The sequence below is a fragment of the Mastacembelus armatus genome, chromosome 11 (assembly GCF_900324485.2).
Source record: "Mastacembelus armatus chromosome 11, fMasArm1.2, whole genome shotgun sequence".
Taxonomy (NCBI): Eukaryota; Metazoa; Chordata; class Actinopteri; order Synbranchiformes; family Mastacembelidae; genus Mastacembelus; species Mastacembelus armatus.
The window spans coordinates 18,191,524-18,219,219 of NC_046643.1; the positions used below are offsets into that span (position 1 = coordinate 18,191,524).

Here is a 27,696-nt window from a genome sequence, read left to right on the forward strand (position 1 = left end):
GTTTAAATTGTTTTAATAGGAACCTTCACCTAGTAATGTTTCCGGGACTGTATTTGCGGTGAACACACGACTATAAATACTTCTCACCGGAAACGTAACGTCCTCTTCTAGTGATCCAACATGGCGGTGAGTACTGTCACATCGTCCACTGACGAGCAAACTTGAAGTTCCAGCCAAAATCCACAATCATCGGAGCTCTAGGGCTTTTCACAAGGCGGTTTCTTGTATCGATGTTTAAACCTCATCCCGAACGATTAAACCAGAGTCGTATTTTCCCAGTAGATGTTACAGAATAGTTGTAAAGTAGAAACCCGAGTTATGCTAACAGGCTAGCTATGGAAAAGATATACACCGATTAAATCGGATTAGCATTAAATGCGAGATTACAGCAGATTAGTGACACCTGAGCTGCTCGTCGGTCACGTCTGCCTTATTTAGAGGAGCGATTTACTTATTTTTGATATTTGCTTGTTTGTTTATGAGCTTTATAGTGATGCTAATAGCAGGAGCAGCGGGGATATGCACGGACATGTCCTCCGGCCGGCATGTGTTGCTGTCGGGACAGAGTCTGGATCAGGACCCGTTAAACTGTAAATATGAAACAGAAATTTACTGTTGAGTTTCTCAAATGTCGGTGTAGCTTGTTTACACACGCTGAGTGCCAGGTGTTGTCACGGTACCGATACCTGCCTCAGTATCTCGACACTGGACCGACGCCACGGAACAAACTAAGCCATGAGCAGGAAGTAAAGGATTTATAGGTGACACAAGCTGGAGCTGAATAAACAGACTGAATATTTTGACAGTGTTAATGCTGAGGAGGATGTGGAAAGAGGCAATAAGACAAGAGTAAAGTATTTTAATCACAGTGAACAAATGAAAAGTTAAATTAGACAGTTGTCCTTAATTTCCTCATCAAAACAATGGAGAATAAAGTTCACTTGACACTTTGACTTGGGAAATGTTCTGTATCACACTCAGTCTGGACTGAAATGTTTCCTGTCAGGTGTTTGGTTGGAAAATCGTTGTGGTGTGAAGGTTAACTTTTGTGTGTTCTCCAGGACCAGGGCGAGAAGAAGGAGAACCCTATGAGAGAGCTCCGCATCCGCAAGCTCTGCCTGAACATCTGCGTCGGTGAGAGCGGAGACAGACTGACCCGCGCTGCTAAAGTGCTGGAGCAGCTCACAGGACAGACCCCTGTCTTCTCCAAAGGTGAGGTCCATGTGAATCCTGGTACCTGTGTCTGCTCGCAGCCCAAAGAGTAGGGCAGTAAAGGGGATGCTGTTTGATTGCACCATATGTATGGACTATGTTTCTGGGGCCTGTTCTTGTGTATGTTATGTTGCCCCATGTTTGGAAATATTCATCCTTGGGTCAGTGTGATGATGGAGCAGCTGTTAATTTTCATTTTGTGCACCTGCAGCCCGCTACACTGTGCGATCCTTCGGTATCCGCAGAAATGAAAAGATTGCTGTCCACTGCACCGTCCGTGGAGCCAAAGCAGAGGAGATCCTGGAGAAGGGACTCAAGGTCAGAAAATAATCTTCTCTTGTCTAGATGGTTTGACATAATTAAGTTTTTAGTCACAGAAAAAGTAGAAGTACTGAATGGATTAAGAAAAAAGTTTGTGTAGCACAGATGCTTTCATATCTTGTAAATAATCTAACAATTACTTTCATTATTGGTTTTGTCTTTAAAATGTTAGTGAACAACAGAGTCCAAGGTAACATCTTCAGATGATGATTTGAACAACCAGCAGCCCACAAAATGTCAGAGAAAGGGAAAAATGCTGTTTTCATGGACTAATGCAGGGAGACTGTAGTGTTTATGGCAAATAGGAATTTGTATTGTACTTGTATTGTTCTGAACATACCTTTGCTCCTTTTGCTTCAGGTGCGTGAGTACGAGTTGAGAAAGAACAACTTCTCCGATACCGGAAACTTCGGCTTCGGCATCCAGGAGCACATCGATCTGGGCATTAAGTACGACCCCAGCATCGGCATCTACGGACTGGACTTTTACGTGGTAAGAAATTTAAATGTAGCTCTTTTAGAGCGCTGGTGTGGGTTTCATGTTTTTAACTCACAGAAGAAGGAACAAAAAGGCTATTGATACCCATCTCTGTCATTATGAGCTGACTGTCCTAGAAAAATCTGTTTATTTGAGCCAAAGCACAAAATTAGTGAAGATCAAAGACGTTCAGGATCAGTTAAATCAGAACGAACGGGGGGGGGGGCATTGCAGTGTCAACAGCAATGGTGACTTTTGCCTTTATTTACAAATTGTATTATAACCAAGATATTTTGAGCTCTACATGATGTTTATATACTTTAGGGCAGCAATAACGTAGTAAGTTCTTCAAGTATTAATAAACAGGGTTCCTTTTAACACCTAAATGTGTGGACAGTTTATTACTGTAGGGAAAGAAACGTGCCACAATTAAGTGTCATTTTTAGTTCATTTCCATTTGTTTAGTTTACAGTAGATATATGTTCAGTGCCCAGTGATTATCGTCAAAAGCAGAGCATGTGGTGTCAAATTACATTTGGTACAGACGAACTTTTCCATTTGTATAACGTCAGTTCACTTAGTTGGTTTCACTTAATCACTTACCTGCTGCGATAATCCCCAGTTTCAGCTGCAAATGCCAAAAATAAAAATATTGTTTCTGCAAAATGTCTAAACACAGTACTAAAACTAGAGGCAGTTGTTTGACATCAGTTTTAGAAACTAATCGCACTTTACAGTTTTACTCACTTCAGTAAATTTGGTCTGACTTTCTTTAATTAAGTAAAAGCTCATGATTTAGCCTCAGCTTGACTGTTATTTAGTCATAGCTGTTCTAAGCACCTCTGTCCTGTGTGCTCAGGTTCTGGGCAGACCCGGCTTCAGCATCGCCGACAAGAAGCGGAAAAGAGGCCGCATCGGTTTCAAGCACCGCATCCGCAAAGAGGAGGCCATGCGCTGGTTCCAGCAGAAAGTGAGTTCATGTAGTTTTCACACATCCTGCTTTTATCGTTTTGCTAAAATTTTTAAACTTAATGTGAAAAAGTTGGACTGATTAGAGAAGTAAGATCTCACCAGCTGCAGACAGTGCTTCATTTGGTTTGGCTCAGATTCACACAGCTGCTGACATTTTCATTTGAAACACTACAGAGATAATTAGGTCCCTCTGTTGTTTTCTAATGTTTCTGTATTTTCTAACCTCAACTGTTTCCTCTGTTCCCTGTTCTTTTTCAGTATGATGGCATCATCCTCCCCGGCAAGTAAAGGACCACCTTTTGATGTTGTTTGTAACAAAGTAATAAAATGGGAAAAAGTGACTTTGTTGTCCTGTGTTGTTCTGTGGTGTGCTGGGTCCTCAGGCCTCTGGTTCAGGGTTACTGAGGTGTATTTTGGGTACCGGGATAATAGTGGTCACATTAAATCACCAGAGGTCGAGACATCCGGATGTTTAGTGTGAGTCAATCTTCAGAAACCCAGAATCCTGTTTCCTTTAATGCAGCAGGATAATGTTTTCATACTAACACGCCTTGTCTCTGTTTTTACAGTAGGCGTGTAAATATTTGAGACTTTACTTTTGATAATCCCATGCCCGCCCTCTACCAACGTGCACATTGCAGAGTTGACTGACATTTACATGTACAATTTTATAACTAATTACTGCCGTGCACGTGATCCTTTGACATGTAGACTGTGCACAGTTGGTGTTTGATGCCATGAGTTGGATATTTTACACACTTTTCCTATCGATACGTAAAATATCTAATGATTTATGTTACAGTTCACTTCATAATTGTAACTTGCATAATTAACCACATTTTAGTGTAAATTTTTGTCTAAATGCAGGTGATCCCGAAATTTTCACTTTTTCTTGCCTGTGTTGTGTGTCCCTCTGAGCAATGTGTCCAACAGCAGTGAGCATGTGACCTGGACACAATAATTATAATCCAAAAATATCATATACTTAATGTGAAATGTGCTATTGAGTACTTTCACTTTTGGTACTAATGCTTTTGTACTTTTACTGAGGTAAAGTTTTTTTTTTTTTCAGAGTTCACCATCTTAAATAAGTAAAAGTCAGAGAATCAACAGAGATTTTTATCAGATTGACTTTATTCAGTGAAACCAGCAGCACACAGCTCATCCAGTGCCAAAGGAACATACAGAGGCACTCAGCCAATTGAATTGAATTTATCCTCAGATAAACAAAAATGTTATTACCTCTTTGTCTTTCCACCTGCTGCAGTCTCACTGGTTCTTCTTTGGGTGGTTGGATTAGTTTCAGTAAAAATCAGATGAGGATTTTTTTATAATGCGAACACAGGTGAGATGGAAGATTTCATGATGTTTTTATGTCCTTTTTTTAAAAAAACTTTTTTAGATCTTTATGCTTTTTTTAGAGATTTTACAGACTTTTTTTTTTTTTTACATAATTTTGTTTGTTGCAAATCTTTTAACTGGAGCACTGAAGCCAAGTATGTTTTTCATTGATCTTTTCAGCCTCACCTGTGTTCTTGAATTCACACTTCTCTCCACAACACCTATAACATTTTAAGTACATTTATGTTTTTTTATTACGAGCTGTGCTACTTCACACACCATTGAATAAATAAAACATGAAACAGGTTGGTTTGTCGCTGACCTGCTGCTGTTCTCCACAGAAAATCGTTATTGTTGCAGTTTCTGGTGGAAATGGCTCATTTTCCTGCAGCGCCTACACACTCCTGTCATTCACTCTGTTCACTGGCGCACACACATTCACGGTTGCACGTCGCACACTCGGCCTAGATCCATCTTTGTACACAAACCACCAGTGGATTCACAGCCCTTGTTGGATTCAAATCGGACACAGACTCCCACTGTTCCCATCTTTCCCTCCATCCTCCTCCACCCTTCGCCTCTCTCCCTCCACCTGCTTACTCGTCTTTTCATCACTGTCAAACCTCCTGAGACCACTTTGGATCATGCAAGCTCTCTTTTCTGTCATGCAGCACAGATACATGGGCACCCCTCTTCAAAATGACTACAAACATCCCAGCAGTGGCCACTTCTTCTTTTTGTAGCTGTTTTGTGTGTGTGTGTCTTCTGTTTGTGTGACTGTGTGGTTGTTCTGCTACTATTTGGAGTTGGTCTGAGTGTTTTTGGTCACTCTGCATCTTTTTGTTAAGCTGTTTTGTGTCTCCTTGTAATCATTCTGCAACTTTCTAGTAGTTTTATATACTTTTCAAGCCACACTCTGGCCCAGGGGCCTCTTTAACCATTGGGCCTGTTTAGTTCGGTGCTTGTCATCTGTGTTAACAGTGGCATTTATGAAGTATTGCTTTAAAAACATTATCAATAAGCTTGGCCCCTAAAACTTATTTTGTTTGATGATGTTTGCATGTTTAAGTTCTTATATGAGTGTATATTAATAATGTTTTGCTGTTTGTCTTGGATCTTAATGTTGTGGAATGCACTGCTATTGTTCCTGCAAACATGTGTACCATAAAGCCTTGGAAACAAAATGATATTTTGGTAAAATGCTAAATAAGTCAACTTTTTCACATAGACACGAACAGAAAAAAGAGCAGACATGATCCCAGTTAGAGCAGAAACAATAATCGGACAGTGTTTTGATAATCACTTAATCGTTTTCAGTCATTTTTCAAGCAAAAACTGAAAAATGAAAAAGTATTCTTTGGTTGCTGGTTCTCAAATGGAGCATTTCTAATAAGACGTTTGAAACGTTTGAGACGTTTTTTACTTTTTTGACATTTTTTTTAAAAATCAAACGATTAATTGATTAATCAATAACAAATCTTTGTTGATCCACTTGTTCCCCAGGGGTTGAACCTTCCCTGCCGTCCTCCAGTCTCTCGTATGCTGCCTTTCTACACAGTGCTGGTCTGTGATGGCGTCACGCTGCTCTCTCTACTCCAGTTCTTCCCGGCCTGATGCTGATCTTCGTTGCCCGGGGTGTTGCGGTGCTGCTGCCGGCGTGGTACTTGGCGGGGTGGCAGGGTCAGGGTGCAGCAGGAGACTCCCACTGTGGGTTCAGGCAGGTCCTCAGCCATAGACCAGCTGTCTGTAGCTGGGTCGTACTTCTGGACGGCTGCCTTGTAGCGCTTCTCTGCCTCGTTCCAGCCACCCAGCAGGTAGAGCTTGTCGGCCAGGGGGGATAGGCCGGCGGTGCTCACACCCAGTTTCAGGGGTGCAGCCCGGCTCCACGCTCCACTTTCTGGAGAGTAGACCTCCACAGAGAGCACATCCACCCGTTCCCCTCCAGGCCCTAGCTGGCTTCCTCCCACCACGTACACCTTCCCTCCCAGGGTGGCAGAGCAGTGCCATCCACGGGGAGTCTCCATGGAGGCCTTCTCGGTCCAGGTGTCGGTCTCGATGTTGTAGTATGCCACAGAGCGGGAGTAGGCGCAGTTGATGTAGCCACCGGTCACCAGGATGTCTCCCGAGGGCAGGGTGGCACTGGCATGACAGCAGCGGGGCACCTCCATGGGGGCACGCATCTGCCAGGTGTTGGAGGAGGGCAGGTAGCTCTCGGTGGTGGCCAGCAGACCCTCCACATTGCGGCCGCCGATGGCAAATAGACGCCCACCACTGGCAGCCAGAGAGAAGTGGGTGCGGCGCTGGCGCATGTTGGCCAGGTGGAGCCAGGTGTTGAAGCGAGGGTCATATCTGGTGGGGATAAATGAAAGGAGGGGAGATTAATGTTAAGAAGGGATTGTGCAGAACAAACAGGGTCCACAGGGTCCGCCAAAACTCTGGATCACTGTGTAGCAGATGATTGTGGAAATTTAGATGAGGTGTAAAGTTTGTTTGGGGGTGTACCTCGCTGGGACAAAATGTAATGAATGCTTTAAAGTGTGTTCTGTTTTCTGTTTTATATTTAGTCTTGAAGACTAGAGGCCCACCAGCATGGGCATTCCTCAGGGCTCACTCCTCAGTCCTCGTCCATTCTTGCTTGTTTGTCTGACAGTTATTGTTGGATGTTTGAAATCAGAGACCATTTTAATTGACCCCCAAACCTTGACTTTGCAAAACCACATAAATTTTGGGAGCTTGGGCAAAAATATCAGAGATCACACACACAACCTAGGTTTTATCTTTGACTCTAAGATGGTAGTAAAATTATACATTTTCTTTTTTCTTTTCTTATTTTTTTTGCCAAACTTGGAAAAGTCATTTATCTCTTCACTTTTCTACTGCAAAAATTATATTCTGGACTCAGCCAGGAATCTACTGCCTTTAGAGAGTGGTTGGTTGTTTGTTTTGTTGCAGTCAGAAGCTTCATGCTCATGTCCAACCTGCTCAGGGTGCTGACGGCATGTTTGGCCTGGTTGCGGGCGTCGTTCTGGTCCTCTCCTCCAGCCACATACAGGAAGCCATCCATCACGGCCACACACTGGTTGAAGCTCTTCGCTGGCAGCTGGGTGAGGTGACGCCAGGTGGCCGCTCCTTCACGAGGGTCCCTCCACAGCACCTGAAAACAGGTCAAAGGTCAGATTTTCCTGAATGAAAACACAGGCAATGTCTCTCTCGTCCTTCGACAATATGATTTACTCCTTTAAATCTGTCCAAACTTATTTTCTGTAATTTAGAGGAGGGAAGAGAGGAGCGCCTAAAATAATTTATATATTCTTCTAAGATTTATTTCTTAGCCCTGAGTTTTGCGTGTCAGGAGTAGGCAGAGGTAACTGGTAGTTAAGCATCATGACTGATTTGAGTCAGGGAGGAGGAACATGACTTTGGCTCCTCCAGAATCTGTAAATTTCTCTACACACTTCATAGGAAAGAAACAGCTTTAAGTTTAATCTACAGTTAATATTCTTCTCAAAAAATCAAGTGAGATCTTTACAGGACAATACTTAATAGTATTGGAAACACAGTACTGATTATAAAGAAAGTTTCTATGATAAAAACTCAATTTCAAGTGTCATTAGAATATCATCCACACCACCATTTATACATTATTTCTGTTTCTTTTAGACTACTGTTAATTTGGGAACCCTGATAACCCATTTCATAATAAAATGTTAATTCTCAATGTAAACACATTTTAACATTTTCAGGTTATTTCTGATTTCATGCACTGACCTCGCGGCTCAGAGCTCTCTCGGTGAGTGACGGACGGCCTCCGATGGTGAGCAGGGTCTGCTGAGCGGCTCGGACCTGCGTACGCCGGGACTGCAGGGTGTTCTGCTGGTAGGGCAGCAGGTGGTAGTTCATGGCTTCCACCAGCAGACGGTGACACTGGGGGTCCAGCATCATCCGGGGCACCGGCTGGATCTGACTCACCAGCTCACTGGCAGGGATCGTCTCAAAACGAACATGGGACAGGAGCTCTGCAGCGTGGCCCTGACGAGACGCCTCTGAGTCCAACCACTTCATGGCCAGCTATAGAGTTTACAGTGAAAAGGGCAAAAATACAACATGCAGCACATCAGTGAGTAGTATGTAATAATCTTATTGTCTTTAGAGAGCAGCTTTCAAAAATCACAGTATAAGAAGGTCACAAAACTGTGCAAAAGGTGTCAAGTTAAAAATAACTAAATACATGAATAAACAATATTGTTAAAGGGGTAAAATTAAAATCAGATCAAATGTGTTAGTGTTACTAACAATGAGGTTTGCTGCTGGTTATTGATTAGATCAACTGGGCCTCTGCTTAATAACTTTACCGTTAGAAACAATACAAGACGGATACATCAGTCGCTTTGTGATGTGGCAGGAAGGTTTTGAGGATTTATATCTGCTCTTCTTCTCCAACATGAAATTTAAAATTAGAGTTAAAGTTAATTTCCAAAATACTATGAAAAAATATGCAGAACAACTGTAAATGATTTTTAACTGTTCTAGAGCTAGAAGGTTTCTGCTATAAAACAGATCTGATAATATCTTATATATATTCCTTTTATAAATGAACTGGCTGTGAACAATCATATGAAAGACACTGCAGATTTAATTTACGATTGAATAAATAACTAGAACAGAGAAAGTGAGTGTTATAATAAGACTACATACCAAAATACTGGAAAAAATCACAGTATATATGAGTCTACATGATGCTACAAGTACTGTGTTGCTGAAAAATAATATCAGTAAAAATAAAGTTCCAAGAGCTGCTGAGTTCATTCAAAATGAGCTAAAAATAAGGTTTGACCTGACCAAATGAAACAGGCAGAGTTATACTGGATTCACATTTGCTCCAGTTTATAAATACAACTATGGCCTCTTCTCTGCCCCTCAGCTGTCTGCCTGTGTAGGCCTGTAATGGAGTTGTATATTAATAAATGAGCTTTCTTCCTGTGTACAGTGTTGAGTTATACTTGGGGGTTTCTGCAGGTGACTCTCCTGGGCTCATGGGTCTGTGTTGGGCTCTGAGTAGCTTGTCTGGGTCTGTTTTTAGGCTTGAATGAAAATAGAAGTCAGGCCCAGAAGGTTGACGGGTTGTTACAGGTCAGTGTCAAGTGTCAGCATTCGCCTCCTAGAAAACCTGGCATTTCTCCTAGAGACGAAATCTGCACAGTTTTTAATTACATTACTAAATAAAGTTTCTTCTCCCCAAATGACTCAGATCTGATGTTTTCACACATGTGAACGAACCAAACCAGATGTTTTTAGATCAGATCCGTGCTACTTGCATATGTGGTCCTAGATCCAAGTCGTATCAGAGCGAGTGCTGTCAGAACAGTCAGCTCAGAATTCATGTGGTTTTAACGTGTCACTCCTCTGCACATATCTCCTGTCGTCATCATTCGGTGTTTATGTGTTAACACAGTTGTCACTAATTCATGTGAAGAATCTTTAAAACTGACTTTGTGCAATGAGGAAACAGCAGCTGTGATTTATTCTGTTGAATCAAACGGGATTGAAAAATACTGACAGCAAATTCTCTTTCAGCCTGAATTTCCAGTTACAGGTTTCACCTGGTGACCTTTGAAGACAGAGCTTGACCTCTGACCTGGAAGGCCGTGACCTCCGAAGGCAACACCAGCAAGTCGTCCTGCAGGAAGGCGCACATCTGCTCCAGGGTCAGCTTGGTGAACAGTGGCGTCTCTGCGAACTGCACAAAGTTCTCCAGGACAAAGCGGCGGGCGGCGTCACACACGGGCAGCAGGGCGTAGGTGGCGGCGATGTTCCAGATGTAGACGCAGGTGTGGACGTTGAGCTCGGCCAGCAGGAAGTCCATGCACATCTTGAGGAGGTGGGGGATCTGCAGGGTGGCGGCGGCAGAGACGGTGCAGCCGATGGTGTAGAGGGACATGTGGACGCGACCCAGGTACGCGAAAGTGATGACGTTGGCCAGGCCTGCAAACAATAGCACCATAGAAACTTCATTTTAAACTTTTTATTCAACTCACTTCAGTCTTACTAAATATTTGTACTTATATATTTTATGTTATATATTTATCTCATAAATTCTATTGATTATTGATGAATTTTATTTCCTTTTATTTTTAATTGCCTTTATAAAAATGTGCTGTACAAAAAAAACTTGTGAGATATTACAAAGAAATGTGCTGTCCTTTTTAGGGCTGCATCTAACAATATTTTTAATTATATAAGCTTATATAACCTTTATTTTCTTGATTGATCAAGGAATCAAAGCATCATTTAGTCTGGAAGATGGCAGAAAATTGTGGATAACATCAATCGCACTTTCTAAAAGTACAAAAATACAAAAAATGTAGATCGTTTTGCAAATTTTTACTTGTAAAGTAACTTAATTAAACCATTATCATAATAGATCCTGATTCATTTTGTGAAATTTTACTGATCATCTAATTGTTTTCCCATCTACCCAGAGGTGAGAGGGAGGGCAGCTCCAGCCGCTTCATGCCGGGGTCTTTGGCCAGTATCTCTCTGAAGTACTGACTGACTGAGGAGATGACCAGCTTGTGCACATCGAAGGCTTTTGTCTTACAGGCCAACTCCAGGTCAGTCAGGAACCTGAGGATGAGAGCAATAAGGTCTGAAACTAATGGGGTTATTGCAGCCATGTTTCTCCACAGAAAGCTGGGCCTGAAAACTATTTCCCTGATAAATATGAGCTGAACTAAATGACAGTGATAATGAGAGCGTACTTCTCCTGGCGCATCTTGCTGAGCTCCTCCAGCAGGGCGTTGCCATGCAGGGGTCGCGTCAGCTCGCTGCCCAGTCCCAGGCCTCTCTCCCCGGGCTTGATGACTGGCGGCGGCAGAGGCAGGTTGAGGCTGTTCAGCTGAGCGATGTCCAGCGCAGCCATCTGCTCAATCTTCTTCACGCCGCTCTCAACCACCACCACGCCGTCACCACGGCTCTCCACCTTCAGCAGTGCTGGGGAGGTCTCCATGCAGACCTGGGAGATGGTTTCCCCGGCTGTCTTCTTCTGACGGGATGTCTTCTTCTTAGGGGGCATTGTTTGGAGGCAGATATTCTTTAAATAACTTTTAGTCTAAGATGACTTATATCTGGGTTTGACTCTTCACTGGCAGGGACACTGTTCACTTACTGAAAATCCAAATGAACAAAAGATAAAATGTTCACCGAGGTAACTTCCTTTACTAGCAGATAACAGTAGAGGGCCTGTGCTTTTGGCTGGGTGCTGTAGTTTTCTACTGGCTAATAATGTGATGGACAGGCTGGTAGATGATTGTGTGAAGCTTGTTTGAGATTTCACTGGTGGTTTCACTGTAACACAACACACAGCACCTGCAACAGGACAGAAAACACAGGATGGGATTGAGATTTGCAAAGTGAAGGCACAAGTGGTTTAAAGTTTCACCAAAGTTCAGCAAAATAACATCATTTAAAGAAATGACTGTAGTGTTTATGTGTGTGACTGCAGGTATGTAAATATACTTTGTATTTCTGTTATTCATGAAAAGGAGAGAGAAGAGGACAAATCGACTACAGCAGAGAAATACTGCATGTTACAGATGTTTTTAGCTGCTTTCAGAAACGTTTCGAACATAAAAGTGAACTCTTGATAAACAGTGGAACCAGAAGCTGTCCAGCCTTTAAATGACGGTGCTGTTTCATGGTCAGTGAAGGACACACCAAGTGCACTGACAGATGCACATTACTCAGTTAATCTCTGAACAACACAACAAAACACAGGCTGAGGATCGACACCTTGTCTAAATCCAAATGAGGCTCACCGACAAACTGTGTGTCTCTGTGAATGACAGGTGCGAGTGTCCCCTGAAGGCCGAGCAGAAACCGAGCTCAGCTCAGGGTCGGGTTTGTCATTTACAGCACTGCTGTATTTCACCCACTGAGCAACTGGGGAATCTTATTCATGCTCGCAATGAGCCGAGGTCTGCAAACTGCAGCCGAGCAGGGAGGAGCTGTAACAGAGAGGGCCGGAGCCTCGTGAGGGCTGGTGCTGGAGTCTGACATAAACAAACAGGGGAAAGCGTTTGTATGGAGTAGGATTGTTGGACATGTTTTGTTGTGTATGTGTTTTTAGCTGCAGAGGAGCTGGAGCTATGTGTTGTCTCTGCTCACACTACCAGGTGTGAACCAACTCTACTGTAAAAATGCCAAAACAATCATAGAACTGGTATGAAATGGAGTCTCTGGCCTGTAGCAGCAATTATATTTAGTTTTTTTAACAAACTAATATTGAGTCACCCGTTTGTATTTCTATACTGTCATAATTACTGATGCATTATTGTGCCCATCACTTTAATGTTGCAGTGGCTAAAGGTGGAGATGATGTTACCTTAGATACTGATCATTTGAAGTAATTTCCACACTGCTGTGTAGTTTGTAAATTTCCCATCGGGGATCAATAAAGTTTGATGATTTTGTTTCGTTAATCTGATTCTGAAAATGTTCAGTTAAAGGTAATGCAGTAAAAAGTAAAACATTCATCTCTGAAATGTGACGTCCAGGTATGAAGGAGCACAAAATGGAAATATTCAAATGAAGTGCAAGTTGCTCAGCAGAGAGCTTGAGTTACTTTCCTGCACTCAGCTCCAGACTGAAACTAACTTCATCTGAAATATCTGTCATTGTAATTATGCTACAACTGGTGTCAGAACTTCTGAAACCTGAGCCTCAAATCTGAATGTCAGATCATGAAAATGTGAGCCTTCTCAGAACTTCAGTTGTAAACATCTATCCTCATGGAAAAAGTAGTCCAACACCAACAAACTCAAACTGAGCGACCACAGACGTCTTTTCTCCTGCTCCTCCTCCTTCACCCTGAGTCTCAGCTTTTTAAATAGCACCCAGAGGCTCGATGGCCAACAGGATCCACACATGGACAGGACAGGACTGTACAGGCACAGCAGCTGTTGTCAGTGTCGTATGAAGAGGCCGGGCTCACAGTTACACATGGTATAGGCTGTTGCAATCCCCATAAAACTGTTGAAACAGCAACGTCCAGCAGCCGGGACTCTGTTTGACCACATTACATCAGAAACACTGCAGTGTGGACACACAAGTCTGGATCATTTAATTTGTGATCACAGAGCCAGTTAAAAAAGGTGAAGGTGATAAATTTGCAGCAGGTCAACAAGAGAAAGAAAATCTAGGCAGTCCAACAAAAATATATTTGAATGATACAGAAACAACAAGGTGGCAGATTTAAAAATGATCATATATTCTGTTTTTACTCCAACTAGTCTTAATAAACTCAGGAGACCTTGACTGCAAAATAGTAACTCATATCCATGTATTTTCACCAAACTCTAATGGCTGCTCAAGATCTTTTATCTCTTCCCGACAACTCCAGTACATTATTAATCTTACATTATCTTCTAATTTCACCAATTTACAGACAATTGAAACTTCTGCCAACAATGTTTTAATGCATTTGTTCAGATAGTCAGATCTAGAAAAAGTACTATACTATAAAAGTACTATAAATGTGCCAATACAATAATGTCAAAATACTGTAGTTCAAGTAAACGTTTTGCATTCAAATCCTGCCTAAGTATGTAGAGAAGCTGTACACTTAAATATATGTTATATAATATTATACATGACATTATTAGTCTATGCCTGAGCAGCATTTTACTGTTGTAGCTGTTTGAGGTACAGACACTTTTACCTACAGTATTTTTGGGTAGCACAGTCCAGTGACTCCCAACTTAAGGGGTGGACACATTTAAAGGTTCACCAGATAAAGCATATTGTGTTTTTTAACCATAGCTGTGAGACAAATGTAATGAAGAAAAGTATATAAAGGTGTAATATTTCTCTATCAAATGTAGGTGAATAAATTAGCAGAACAGGGACACTCAGGAAAAATACCTTAAAAGTGTACTCAAGTACAGTATTTAAATAAATGCACTTTGTTTCTTTCTACCACTGCAGATAATGTTTATAAAATGTTTCAAACAAGCAGATCTCTTGAGTGATTCACTGGCATGAAAATAATCTTTGCTCTGCGTTGATCAGTCGTCAGAAATATCCAGGACCAAGCAGCTGCTCTGTCATCCACTATACTGAGCACCGTCATCATCATCATCATCATCATCATCATCATCATCTTGTTCTTCTTCTTCATCACTGGTAAATATACTGGAACCAACAACACCATCTCCTTTCAGACAGCACCAAAGCTTTGTTGAGAACCTGAGCTAAAGACATTAAACTCATGGTCTCAAAGTGTTTTCTAAATCATTTCAACGTTTCATTATTGAATTTCTTTTCAACCCTCACCAGATACCACTCCTCACTGCTCTTTTCCACTAACATCCAGGCCTGTTTCCTGAAACTACGACGTCAACTATGGCTGCCTGGTTGGGACAAACTGTAGAAAAACTAAGCCTACAGTCCAAATCTAACATTCGCACTTGTCAATACTGTGGAACGTTCTAGTTAATAGACACATCCTCCACTTACTGGCCGACTCAGAAGGCAGTTATCATGAGCCGAACAGTTACAGTAATATACACACAGGACACCAGGTTGTGGCACAAACTGATTTGGTGTTGAAAGAATAAGGACCTACTACAGCAGTGACATAGACAATCAGTGTGAAACAGGAAACAAGCAGCTGTCTCCTGGTTCAAAGTGCTCACACATCTATCCCATCTTCCTCACTGCTTGGACAATACTAGGCTCTATAGGACATTCAGAGTGTCAACCTTTGTTCTTCTCTCAATTACCATGACCTAATTATACCACTAATCAATGATATGCACCTTCTGGCTTAGTGGTAGGTGCAGTTGGCCTCATATCAAGCACAATTATGGCCATGATAACAACTGATAGCTGCCATTTAATGGGGTGTTTCTTTTATTTTACCGCTGTATACACACATACACTAAAACCACCACACAGCATCTCTCCACAGCACTTCTGTCACTGTGTGGCTGGAGCTGGATTCCTTGGCCTCTCTCATGAGGGTATTTATAGGTGCTGACCCAAACAGCATGTGTGTTTTAGAGGACTGGACAGACAAGGAGAGACACAGTACAGTAGTACTCCCGCATCAACTGGCATCTGCTTCACATTGTGATTATTAGTAGATTTTACTATTTTATATGATGTTCAGATGAAACGTGTATTATTTAATTTGCAGTTTGTGTCTTCTGCCGTGTTTTCTTCTTGTTCTTGATTCAAGTTTGCTTTTCACTTCATGGAAATAAAAGTGCGAAAACACTTTTAAGATAAAAATATGCATCAGGTCTTTACTTCTTCCCTGAGTCAGCTGTAAGGCATTAAAATGAAATGTATGTTACCTCTTTCTTCTGCCTGATTCTTGCTCTTCTTCCCTTCCTTTGCTCTTTCACCTCTTTCTCCTTACACTCTCCTGTATGTTCTTTCTTTTTTCTTTGTCCTCTCGGGTTCCTCTTTGCTTCGTCCCTCCGTCCTCTATCACAGTGTGCTGTGTGTGTGTGATAGTCACTATCAAAGAGAAATCAGGGTCTCAACCAAAACTGTGACGTAGGATTCAACCTCCCCACTACAAACCTGTAAAATGCAACCACCCCTCTCTGAGCTCACATCACAGCCTCTTCTTTCATTTTCCACCTCCCACCTCCATTTCCAAATACAGGCACCCCCATTCGCCCTCCGATCCAAAAATATCCCATAAGAAGCCAGCTCTCTTCTCCCCCCAACCCTGCCTTACCCTGTCATGGCCTTTGGGTTTCAGGTTTTAGGTCTGGTTGCAGTCCTGATCTGATTAATGTCACTCATTCACATCATCCCACAGCCAACAGGAATATATTTCCAAAATGCTGTTTAATCGAGGTTTACTGTTAAAGAATGAACACAGGTCACTATAGCTACCTTATATAACTATATGATACTAAATGCTAGTATTACCTTACACACACTATATATACATACTGGAGATATGATGTGAAATTCTACTTGTCGAAAAAAATCCAGTGATTCAGAACTAATGCAAATTACATTTGTTAATTTTATAGATGCTTGTATTTATATTATTCTTCTTTTTCTTCTTCTTCTTCTTCTTATTATTAGTAGTAGTAGTAGTAGTAGTAGTGGTGGTGGTAGTAGTAGTATATATCTTGAATTTCCCCACAGGGATGAATAAAGTTTATCTTATCTTATCGTGTATATATAAATAGGTCAATTATGCTAAATTTGGCGTTTTCACTGACGTCACAATAAAAGGTGACCCTGCGTGCAACGTCAGCTGTGTTGTGACGTAGTTCCGTGTATCGTTGTCTGCCCCCTGATTTACAAACCATCTTTTTTCTCCCACAGCTCCTTATAATGTTATCTTTAAAGCTCGTTATTACCAGATAATTTGTTTCATTTTTTAAACGCCATATTTTTCATTTGAGCGGAGATTAACGCGGCGGAACCTCTCCGTTTTGTTCCTGTTCGGTCAGGATGAAGTCGTTTCCGGGCGACAGGGTACCAGCAGTAAACATGGCGGAGCAGCTGCTGGAAACAGTGGAAAGACTTCAGTCACGGCTCCAGGAGAATCCGGAGCCTCGAAAGGTAACGAGCGAATAGGTGGAGGCGGACAGAGTCGGTGTTCAGCACCGACCGTCTCCCGAAATGCGGCGGTTTGTCTGTGAAGCCCGACACGCGACACTTCTCCGAAAGTCGCAACGGTTTTTTAAATGCTGCGTTTAAAGGCCGTGGTCGTGCTCCGACGTCTCCATTGTTTGTCGTTATGGAGTATGAAGCTGACTATTCGTAGAAAATGTGACATAAGATAAGGCTGAAACTATAGTTTTGCTTTTCATGGTGGTATTTATAAATGGAGTGATTCAGTTGTAAAAAGTAACTACTACTACAACAATAAGGGCTGCAGCTAATAACTATTTTTATAAAGCCTATCATCAATTCATCTGCTGATTATTTTCTTGGTTAATCGTTTTGCATAATGTTGGAAAAAAACCTCTATAACATCACTGTTCAGGACAATGTATTGGCCTATAAATTGCTTTTGAAAATTTGGTTTTCAATTCAAAACGCAAATCTATTCAAATCATAAGAGTTGACAAGCACAATCGACTCAACTTAATTAACTTTGTAGTTTCTAATCACTCTAGCTCTTATTCAGAGCTACACTGTTAATAAAAGGTCTTTAATAAATTACTTTCAATGTGTTGCCAGATTAATTAAATCATCAATCATTAATCAGTAATCTAAATGTCAACAATGATTACATGCCTGTAATAGCTTTCTAAGTATCACATAGAAAGAAATCTGAACTCTTTCTTTTGTGTTCCTGAATTCACACAGCATCAATCTGCCTGTCACATAAAACAGTACAAATTATTTAAAATGCTCTAAAAGACAAACCAATACTATGCCCTGCTATGCCCTGAAAGCACAACTGGTCTTTGCCACAGGCATCACATCACATTGACTCAATCTTCATAATTTGCATTTTTATTTCAGTATCTTTTTCACGGGAGGGAAATGTATTGAAAATGAACATTAGCCCAAAGAAATCAGCAGATATGCATCTCTTAGTTTGTTCTTCCATGAAACAGAAAAAAAAATCAGTTCTTTAATACTTTGGAGAGATCCATGTCAAAACATTTGTTCGCATTACAGTTTTAGCATTTCCGACAGTCCCTGAAAGCACCACGTGAGACGTCACGATAATTAAGGTGTAATCGATTGTTATAACGTATTGATCTGAACCGATAACGTTACTAACACCTGTCGACAGGAATATAAATGTTAGTGTGTAGTCTGTCAGTTATTACTAACCAAATTAAATGAATTATCGCATTAACCTCAACATAATTTGTCTTATAGCGAAACTACAGAGTAGCCGTTAGCCGTTTAGCTAAGTTACGTTAATCGGTGCTGAGAGTCACGTTAATGACAATAACAGCGACTCCAGGCCTCTAATGTTAAACTGGCTCCAGTTAAATGTTTACCATAAATGTTTATCTCTGTGCTGGGTCTGGTCTTAAAATGAGGGTCAGTTAAAGCCGGTGCTACCGACGGAGTCCGACCTTCCTTTTGTTTACTATTTGTCCCTAAATGCAGCTGATCTGTCAAAACAAAGCCGTCATACTATGTGTGAAGGATTTACTAAATAGAATCCAGATCCTGGTTTTCACAGGGAATATTTTAGGACAAAATAGTCAAATCAGACCACAGTAATTTTTTTTTTTTTTTTTTTTTTGTCTTTGCTACATCCCTGTTCCGTTAGGCCACGACACCATCCAGTGTCCATGACTCACGACTCAAAACGCTGCAATTTCCAAAGAATCAGGCATTAATGACTGCAAGCTTAATATAAGTGAGGCCCATGTTCATTATGAAGGTCAGAAGAGCTGCCCAGTCACATCAGTGCCCAGGTATTAAAGCTCTAGAGGAGAGGGTTTTATAAGAAAAGAAGATTTGAACAGGGTCTGAATCTGAAACCTGTGAATAAAGTGGCCCTGCTCGCTTCACTTTGCTTATAGTAAAGTAGAGCTCAAGTCAATCAAAAAAAATAGAATTGTCAATTAAATTAATAGTTTATGTCAATTTTGGAAGAAAAACCTAAATATTTGATGGTTCCAGCTTCTCCACCATGATGATGATGATGATGATGGTGGTGATGATGATGATGATGATGATGATGGATACTTTTTTTTTTGTTAAATCAGATTGTCCAGCAGCTCTCATATTTACATATACACAAAGTGACACTATTTACAATAAACAGATAAACAAGGCAAAAAAGGCACCTGGTCAATAACATATAGCCGTCAGTTACATATAATCAGTTACTGTTAAAAAAATTTCATGGCTGTGGGGCAAAGGATCCTCCTGAAAGGTGTAGTGAGTTGCTGCAGAGGTGTAGGTGTAGGTATTGTTATTATTGTGCCACCTTTTCTGGATTTATGTTGTTGTACGCCTAATTTAAAGTTGTTTTTTGATAATTGGTCAAATCCAGACAGCAAGTTGAACTCATTGTATGGATTTCTGGGAATATATTATGTTACTGTGTGTGTGTCACAGTTTTCTGGTGTTTTATATCAACCAATCAAATCAAAAACAATCTGCCGCTTAATGAGACCCCTTCATGCGATCAGGCTTCAGAGGTATATTAGTTTCTTTGCTCTTCTTGTACATGATTATATCCTTAAGTGTCTTCTTGTTTTTCCAGTTACTAAAGGCTCTCCGAAGACTGGGCGAAGTTCCTATGACTGTGGATATACTGGTGGTGAGGATTTGTTGATTCATTAAGCACATCTTCCTGGTTTCAAGGCTAAAATATGTGCAAATAAAAAGAACAAAACAGAGAAAAGTAATGCTGGATCTCGGAGTCGAACAGAGCAGATCACCAGCTTGGGTTCTGAGCAGGTTTAAACTGTGGGAGTGAGGTGGGGCTTTGTGAGCAATGCTTTGCTCACACAGGGTTTGCTTTCTCACAGGGTGATATTTGTGGCAATTATCAGCAAAGCCTGAACATGTCTCAGAGCAATAACTCTGCTCAAGCTGCCAATCACATGATAACCAAATATAGAAGTAAATTTACAGAGACAGACCTCCTTTCCTACAGTAAGACTTGTAGGCTGAAACTGTTGTGCATATGAAAACATTCCCTGGTGCTGTTGAACTAAAAGGATTAGTGACTATGGTCAGTGTCCATGCACTCATGTCATGTTGTTCTCCGTAGGAAACTGGAGTGGGGAAAACCGTGAACTCGTTTAGGAAACATGAAGTTGCTGGAGAGATGGCAAAAAGCCTGGTAGCCAAGTGGAAGAAACTGGTTCCTCAGTCTGCAGACAGGTACGTCTGCATACCTCTGCCTCAACATGCAAACAGTAGCGAATGGTTCATGCTTTAGTGCCCGTGTGTGTCCACCATATGTGCAATGATCATAGTTTTAATTTAGCTTTGTGATCCTTAAAACAGGCCAGTCTCAACTTGTGACCCATCAACATTTATTACATAAATGTGTCCGAGCTGTTAAAGACAAATGACCCTGGCACCAGGCTGGTTGACCCTGAACATGCAACATTTATATTGAATAACACATTTCATTCATTTGCACTTGTATCTCCTGTCTAGTCTCATACTGCTCCACATGTTTAATAGGGTGCTGCTGCTGACGTGGGAACGCTGGAGAAAAGAAGCTTTCTTTTTGTACACGAGACACTTATGAGAAGCATCCAAAGACTTAAAACCTCCAGTGAAAATCTCCGATTTGCTTATCTCCGGATATTTAACTTCTGATCATGCTGTCATAGTCCTCAGGTGTACTCCAGGACCCTGTGACATCAGTGCTAGGTGTGGTCACTGTTGTGAGCTGAGTGCTGGTGGTGATTCAGGTCTGACCCCAGGCTGGTACTGTAGCACATGGAGTTTAACAGGGAAAAAAATGAATCCAGGGGCAGCATGGTGGATGACTGGTTAGCACTGTTGCCTCACATCAAGAAGGTTCCTGGTTTGAAACCCATCAGGGGCCTTTCTGTGTGGAGTTTACATGTTCTCCCTGTGCTTGTGTGGGTTTTCTCCAGGTACTCTGGTTTCCTCCCACAGTCCAAAAACATGTATGTCAGGTTGATTGGTGACTCTAAACTGCCCATAGGAGTGAGTGTGAGTGTGTGAGGTTGTTTGTCTATATGTGGCCCTGTGATGGACTGGTGACCTGTCCAGGGTGGACCCCTGCCTTTCACCCAAAGAGAGCTGGGATAGGCTCCAGCAGATCCCTGGGACCCTGGTTAGGACTAAGTGGGTATAGAAAATGGATGAATGGAAAATGAATCCAAGTTGAGTTGGTGTATGTAGTTTAGTAAACTAACCTTCGGTCACTGGTGTTTGTTTAAGTATTTCCAGTTGATGGAGTGTGAGTGTAAACATTACACAGCGTAGCTTCAATGAAAACTTGTATATAATAATACAGAATAGATATGAAAAGATGATTATAGTAACTGGTCATTAAATAAATATGCTGTAGCCTGGCAGTAGAATTAGTATAATTCATTTACTCTTATTTAAATAATGAACAATCTGAAGTCAGGACAGGAATGTGCAGTACACGACCAACACCAGGACAGTAACAGTAGTGGAGTGGAAGTAAAATGTCTTAACCAATGGAAAAATGTATAACCAGTGTTTTTTTTTTTTTTAATATCTTTTAAGTTTTATCTGTCATTCTACCTTAGAGCCAACAGCCACGCCAAAGAAGCCTCTCGGTCACAAACACACGCTCGGGGCCCAGAGGCCAGAGGTGGAGTAGGGCATAGACACGCCAGGGAGCCTTCCCCTGAGGAAGAGCCCTCCTATGTGGAGGAGGAGGATGAGGAGGAGGACGAGGAGGAGAGAGGTTACCACACAAACTACTCACCCTCGCCTCCTCAGCATAAGCAGTACAACCCCCCGCAGCGAGGCTACCAGTCAGACGAGTATGAGAGCCCTGAGCCTGAGCCTGAGCCTGAACCTGAGCCTGAGCCTGAGCCTGAGCCTGAGCCTGAGCCTAGTCCTCCTCCTCCTCCTCCACGCAAAGAAGTCCGTCACACAAAACCAAGCAAGGAGCCCAGCAGGAACCACCACCACCACCACGGAGACCGACACAGGGACGAGGAACGACAGCAACGCCACACGCAGACGAGTAGCGATCGAGGAGGAGGAAGAGAGGGCAGTGAAGGCAAGAAACATAGTGCAGACAGAGACAGGCAGCAGAGTCCAGTAGAGAAACCTGTCAAACATAGCAAGAAGTCCAGCACACACCAGAGCAAGAGGGAGGAGAAGAAGAAAGGAGGAGATGATGGTGAGTGTCTTTCTCTCTTTATCTACTTCAACTGAGGTTTGTAGGTTTAATGCAACATCACTTGTTAATAAGTAGCAGGATGCCAGTCAGTCCAAACTCATGAGTTAGAGTTAGATAGACATAAATCTGGCTTCATTTGGGGAAATATAAATGAAATAATGCACAAGACAATTCAGAATATTATGTGGTGGAATGGTGTAGAAACCAAAAGTACGGACATGTTGTTGTGAGATGTGAGTTGTGCAGCTCTGTGCACCAGAAAAGGTGCTTCTGTTTTATCAGTCCGGATCACAAAATGTGGCGAAATGCATCCTGTGGCTGCTGATGGAAACACTGTAGCTTCAGTGTTTGATAACTGCCAACAGGAAATGACAAAGCAAAGTTTAGAAACTCCAAACACAGCGATTGCTTTTTTCCTTAGAGTATTTGACACGTTATATTCAAAGGTTTTTCTTCATCCATATCAACATCACAAATGGCATCTGTGTGAAATAAAGCTGAAACAGCTGCAGTAGTCCATTAAGCAGAAAAATGTGTTGATTACAATGTTCAGTTCAGTGAGTACTAATAGAAGCTAGAATTCAGACCTCCCATAATTCAGCATCATGTGACTTTTCTGTTTACATCCATGTTTCCAGGGCGACCACGTGCACCAAAGGAATCTTCTTCCAAAGAGGAAGAAGACGAGTACGAAGCTCCCACCATGTCCTTTGAGTCCTTCCTCACATACGACGCCCCAACGTCTGTCAAGAAGAAGAAGAAGCCACAATCATCGTCATCGTCTCACAGTCGGCCGTCTCAGTCTTCCTCTTCAACGTCATCTTCCCATCACACACGCACGCATCCGCCGCCTGCGACCTCCTCTTCCTCCTCTTCCTCTAAAGTTAGTAAGGCCAATGGTACTCAGAGCACCAAGAGGTCACATTCAAGCTCCAGGTCGTCAGCTGCTGCAGCAGCACCAGAAAAACGCATGCGGGTAAGAACAAACGCAGAATTTGGGTTGTGCCAACTGAACAAAACAATTAGTCAGAAGATAGTTTCTCACATTATTCTGTAGGACTTTCTACGGTAGACATAGATCAGTATTTAACAGAGAGGAAGTAGCGTTTAAACAAGTCATTAATGATTTCTTTTTGTTAGTCAACTAATTAATTGCTGCAGATCTACCTTTAAGATTGAAATTGAGATTGAAAATCTGATTAAATCTGGGCCCTTAAAGGATTTCACTTAGCCTTGAGATTCTCAACGGGAACTAAACCTCTGCTTTTATTTTGTAGAACCGTGTGTCTCCTAGCAACAGTAGCATGCTCCTTGACTGTTTTTCCCAGTTTCCGTTATTGCATAAAATCTTTAGTTTGATAAGATGTTTGCAGAAACAGCTTGTCGATGTGTTTGTGTTGTGTGCAGGTGGTTGAGGCCGTTCCGATTCTTCCTGACATCCCTCTGCCTGCAATTCAGCCCAATTACAGACCTCTGCCCTCCATCGACGTCACGCCGCTGTCCCCACAGAGACGGAAAGGTGACACCTCACCCTAAAATGAAAACTCAGTTGGTGATTTTGATTGAAGTCACCATAACCAGTCACTTCAGTATGTGCACAAATTGTTTCTGACGTATTGCCACGGATTTATGAACAAAATTCTATTCTCTTTTTTTTTTTTTTTACTCATCCTTTCTTCTTTAAGAATGGGAGTCAACTACTTCATCATTTTGTTGATCCACAAATAATTAATAAAAAGACAAAAATAGTAGAGAGACAAATGTTTCATACCTGAACCACTGATAAGACCTCACACTTTTCTTAGAGACAACTCTCCAGCCATGCACAAACATCAGTGTGACTGTGACATTGGTGTGATCCGATAGTGAATACATATTTATTTAAGGCTTATCAGTTCCTGTTCTCATTTCATTTTCATTGCTGTTATAATTTTTAGCTTTTCTTTGTCTGCAGCTGTACACCTCTTCAGCCCGATGGCACACTCTCTTAACATAAGTGTCAAATACCAGACTGTAGGTTTAACATGTACAATCAAGGAATTTTTGTCCAAATCCTATTCAGTCACTCTTCTTAAATGTCAGCATAACTTTTCACCCCAGTCCTCCTCTGTGTCAAGCTGTCATGACCTTCCCTCCTTTCCTTATTTTGCTATCAGTTCCTGCCTACAACGATGAGGAGGACGCCGGCTTCACGGGGAAGCGGTTCAACTCCAAGATGGTGGTCTACTCAGGGTCGAAGACCGCTTACTTGCCCAAGATGATGACTCTGTATGAGCAGTGCATCCGTGTGCTGCAGAACAACATTGACTGTGAGTGGAGCCCCATGCATTTTGCTCGCTGTTCACATTAGGAGCAGCAAACCTAAACAGAGGTTACAAGTTTCCCAGCAGGGGGCGCTTGAACGCTTAGACATGTTTTCACAAGCTTGTACACTATAAAGTAAATACTGTCATTTATTCATTATGTTCCTTTTATATCACCGGAGGAATTTAATGTTCAGAGAAATAAAAGATTGTTCAGCAGCAATAATGAACAGTGGGTCTCGGTATTACTGTAGTCTGCATGCATTTAGGTTGTTATGCTTCTCTGCACCACAAAGGAAAAAAGATAAACGGAGAATCTGTTAATTCACTGGATAAAGCTCCTGCGCAGGCGTGACTGGCGTGTCTGTGCTCTTACAGCCATTGCTGAGGTGGGAGGGGTGCCGTTTGATATCCTGGAGCCGGTGCTGGAGCGCTGTACTCCTGAGCAGCTGTACCGCATCGAGCAGAGCAACCAGGTGACTTGAGCACTCACATTCAGTAATGCATTACCCACCCCTTAACCTTAACCACTGCAACTAAATAATTATGGGGGATAATATTATTATGGGCTATTCAGGTTTGGTTATTTCCTTTACACTGACTTGTAAAAACTGTTCCTGCTGTCGTCTTCTTTCAGTGTTTTACAGAGGACTCTGATGATCTGTGGATGCGTCACTGTCATCGAGACTTCAAGCGTGAGTCTCCTCAGGAGTACGAGTCATGGAGGGAAATGTATCTGAGGCTACACGATGAGCGGGAGGAGCGACTGAGGCTGCTCACCCAAAACATCACCTCAGCACACGCCAACAAACCCAAAGGTAGGAGACGGTTTGAAGTTTTGGATCCTGAAAGTCACCGAGGCTGTGAATTTCAATAATCCAGGGATTATCAGTGCATCTCTACTTTCAGGTTGAGTCAATACTCTGTCAGAAAGTGTCAAGAAGGATACTGGACATTGGATTTTTATGTTAAATGTTTATTATGCTCTTCAGGTGTTAGTGTTTAAGTGTGTTGTTTTTCCTGACAGGGCGGCAGGTTAAGATGGCGTATGTCAATTCCGTCGCCAAGCCTCCACGTGACGTTCGCCGCCGACAGGAAAAGTTCGGCACCACCAGCGGTTCTTCCCCAGCTGCCTCCACCTCAGCTGCAACTCCCATTAAGTCAGTATTAAATGCAGGATTTCCTAGCTCTGTGCACTGAGCAGTAAATTAGTTAAGTGAAAAAATAATCAAGAATACCAGGTAATGGAAACAGTTAAACATTGAAGTAAAACAACTGAAATAGATTTTACAATTTACCAGACTCTGACATCTTTCCCCTCTTCCTGTGTCTTTCAGAATAAGACCAACTACCCCAGACTATTCTGGTGAATCCAGTCGCTCCTCTTCCTCCCAACACAATCCTCCTTCCACCTCGTCCCGGTCCTCAGCACCGAGTGGAGGAGCAGCAGCAGCAGCAGCAGCAGCAGCAGCAGGACACGTTGCCCGGGACAAGCCACAAGTTAAAAGTAAGTCTGTTCACAGTCGTGAGACAGTTTTTAGGATAGTAAGTAGTCTCAGAAGTATGTTTGAGTTTCTTTTAATGTAATAAACCATCGTTTCTTGCAGAAATCGCCCCCATGATGGCCAAAACTATCAAAGCATTCAAGAACAGATTCTCCCGTCGATAGTGTGAAAGAAATTGAATGTATTTTATTGATTCCAGCTGTGTTTTTAAGTTTACCTACATTTTACTGGATATCCCTCGACCTCTGCACCCACACATATAGACACAAATACCATCAACTTTACTTTACAAACTATATCCCATGAACTTCACAGTATTGGTAGAAAAATCTGTTTTTTGGCATCTGTTTTGGGGTCTTTAAATCAGTATTTATTCATTAATGACAGTGAAAGGGTGTGACATCTGTGTTAAGAAAATTAAGTCACCAACTTTTTGCAGGATACAAAGGAAACAAGTCTGTCAGGTTTCTTGTTTTTCAAAGGGACATTTTAAAGGAACAGTTCAACATTTAGGTATTTACACGCATTCACGCATTCACCAAGTTAGATGTGAAGATTGATACCTCTGTTTCATCTGTACAGTAAATACATTTTCTAGCTGGATCCAGCAGCTGGCTAGCTTAGCTCAGCCTAATGACTGGAAACAAGTGGAAACAGCTAGCATGACTGTCCAAAAGTGACAAAATTCATCTACCAGCAATCACATAAACCATGTGTAAAAACAGCAGTCTGATGTTTTCCAAATGACTTGTCAGTAATCGTGACCTTCATTCACCCCCTGACCCCCTGTGGTCACACTTTACTATGGACATGGTGTAACAGCTGCTCATGACCCCTTGTAATGTACTAAATTATGTTTTTGTTTTTTTTTTTTTCAACAAGCAATACATAAAGTGTTAATTATTGAGTGTAGAGATGCTTTAGGAGGATAATTAACTCTGAACAGAGTCCAGCACAATGTTTCCCTGTTTGTGCTAAGTGAAGCTAACCAGCTGCTGGTTGTAGCTTCAGATTTACTGAAGCGAGATGACTGTGGTATTTATCTTCTCATCGATCTCAGCAGCTTTTTCTTCATAGGATAAAACTAGAAGTTGTTCTCTTCATTTCAGGAATCGTCATTTCATTTTCCTTTACAATCAAATGATGCACTACACTTGGAAAACCTTTACACGCTCTTGTTTTATCTTTTAATTCAGTGCATGGTGTATGTCTGCTGCAACATTAAGACTCCACCTGAGATATCAGCTGGCTGGTCAAAGCTTTTTTTTAAAAACCCTACACAAATGTGTATTTAATGTTTTGCCTGTTGCATTTTTCAATGTGCAGGACACAAAATGATATATATGAACTACACACACATACACAAACACACATTGACTTATTTTAACCCTCCTCTGGCTTCAGATCATGTTTTTCTGCTGTTGAATGTGTGCTTCCCTCTTTATATCTGCTTCACTGTGACAACTAATTTGAGTGAGGGCTGAAGAGACTTAAGAACAATGAGTGAAGGAGGCTGATAAGGTGTCTGCAGCTAGAGTCTACAGCAATGATGATGAGATGTATTTATTTTAAACCCCGGGACCTTGCTCCCTGTAACATGGGCCCAAAACGAAGTAGGTGAAAAATTGTAATTTTATTAGATTTTAATAAATGTTATATGGTCATTTTTATTAAAATTGACTTTTGCCCTTAAAGAATGTCTGTGTGCAAATCTTCTTGTGTGGTGCGAATTAAATTT

General features: G+C 41.7%; 3 protein-coding genes across 3 annotated transcripts; 2 read left to right on the forward strand and 1 right to left on the reverse strand.

Annotated features, from left to right (window-relative positions):
* Positions 1-81: 81 nt before the first annotated feature.
* Positions 82-3,323, forward strand: rpl11 (ribosomal protein L11). The gene is made up of 6 exons (XM_026299476.1): positions 82-126; positions 1,062-1,212; positions 1,424-1,530; positions 1,894-2,025; positions 2,870-2,980; positions 3,241-3,323. Exons 1-6 carry the CDS (start codon positions 121-123, stop codon positions 3,268-3,270), a joined length of 537 nt encoding a protein of 178 aa, XP_026155261.1. The 5' UTR covers positions 82-120; the 3' UTR covers positions 3,271-3,323.
* A 1,038-nt stretch (positions 3,324-4,361) lies between these two features.
* Positions 4,362-15,913, reverse strand: klhl43 (kelch-like family member 43). Its single transcript, XM_026300553.1, has 7 exons — positions 15,678-15,913; positions 11,082-11,688; positions 10,799-10,947; positions 9,959-10,305; positions 8,092-8,391; positions 7,302-7,477; positions 4,362-6,672 (listed from the first exon to the last, which is right to left on the reverse strand). Exons 2-7 carry the CDS (start codon positions 11,393-11,395, stop codon positions 5,874-5,876), a joined length of 2,085 nt encoding a protein of 694 aa, XP_026156338.1. The 5' UTR covers positions 11,396-11,688; positions 15,678-15,913; the 3' UTR covers positions 4,362-5,873.
* An 848-nt stretch (positions 15,914-16,761) lies between these two features.
* Positions 16,762-27,652, forward strand: eloa (elongin A). The gene is made up of 12 exons (XM_026300556.2): positions 16,762-16,914; positions 19,541-19,597; positions 20,054-20,166; positions 21,546-22,150; positions 22,789-23,126; positions 23,558-23,669; positions 24,307-24,459; positions 24,832-24,929; positions 25,091-25,271; positions 25,481-25,613; positions 25,791-25,960; positions 26,061-27,652. Exons 1-12 carry the CDS (start codon positions 16,804-16,806, stop codon positions 26,120-26,122), a joined length of 2,133 nt encoding a protein of 710 aa, XP_026156341.1. The 5' UTR covers positions 16,762-16,803; the 3' UTR covers positions 26,123-27,652.
* The last annotated feature ends 44 nt before the right edge of the window (positions 27,653-27,696 follow it).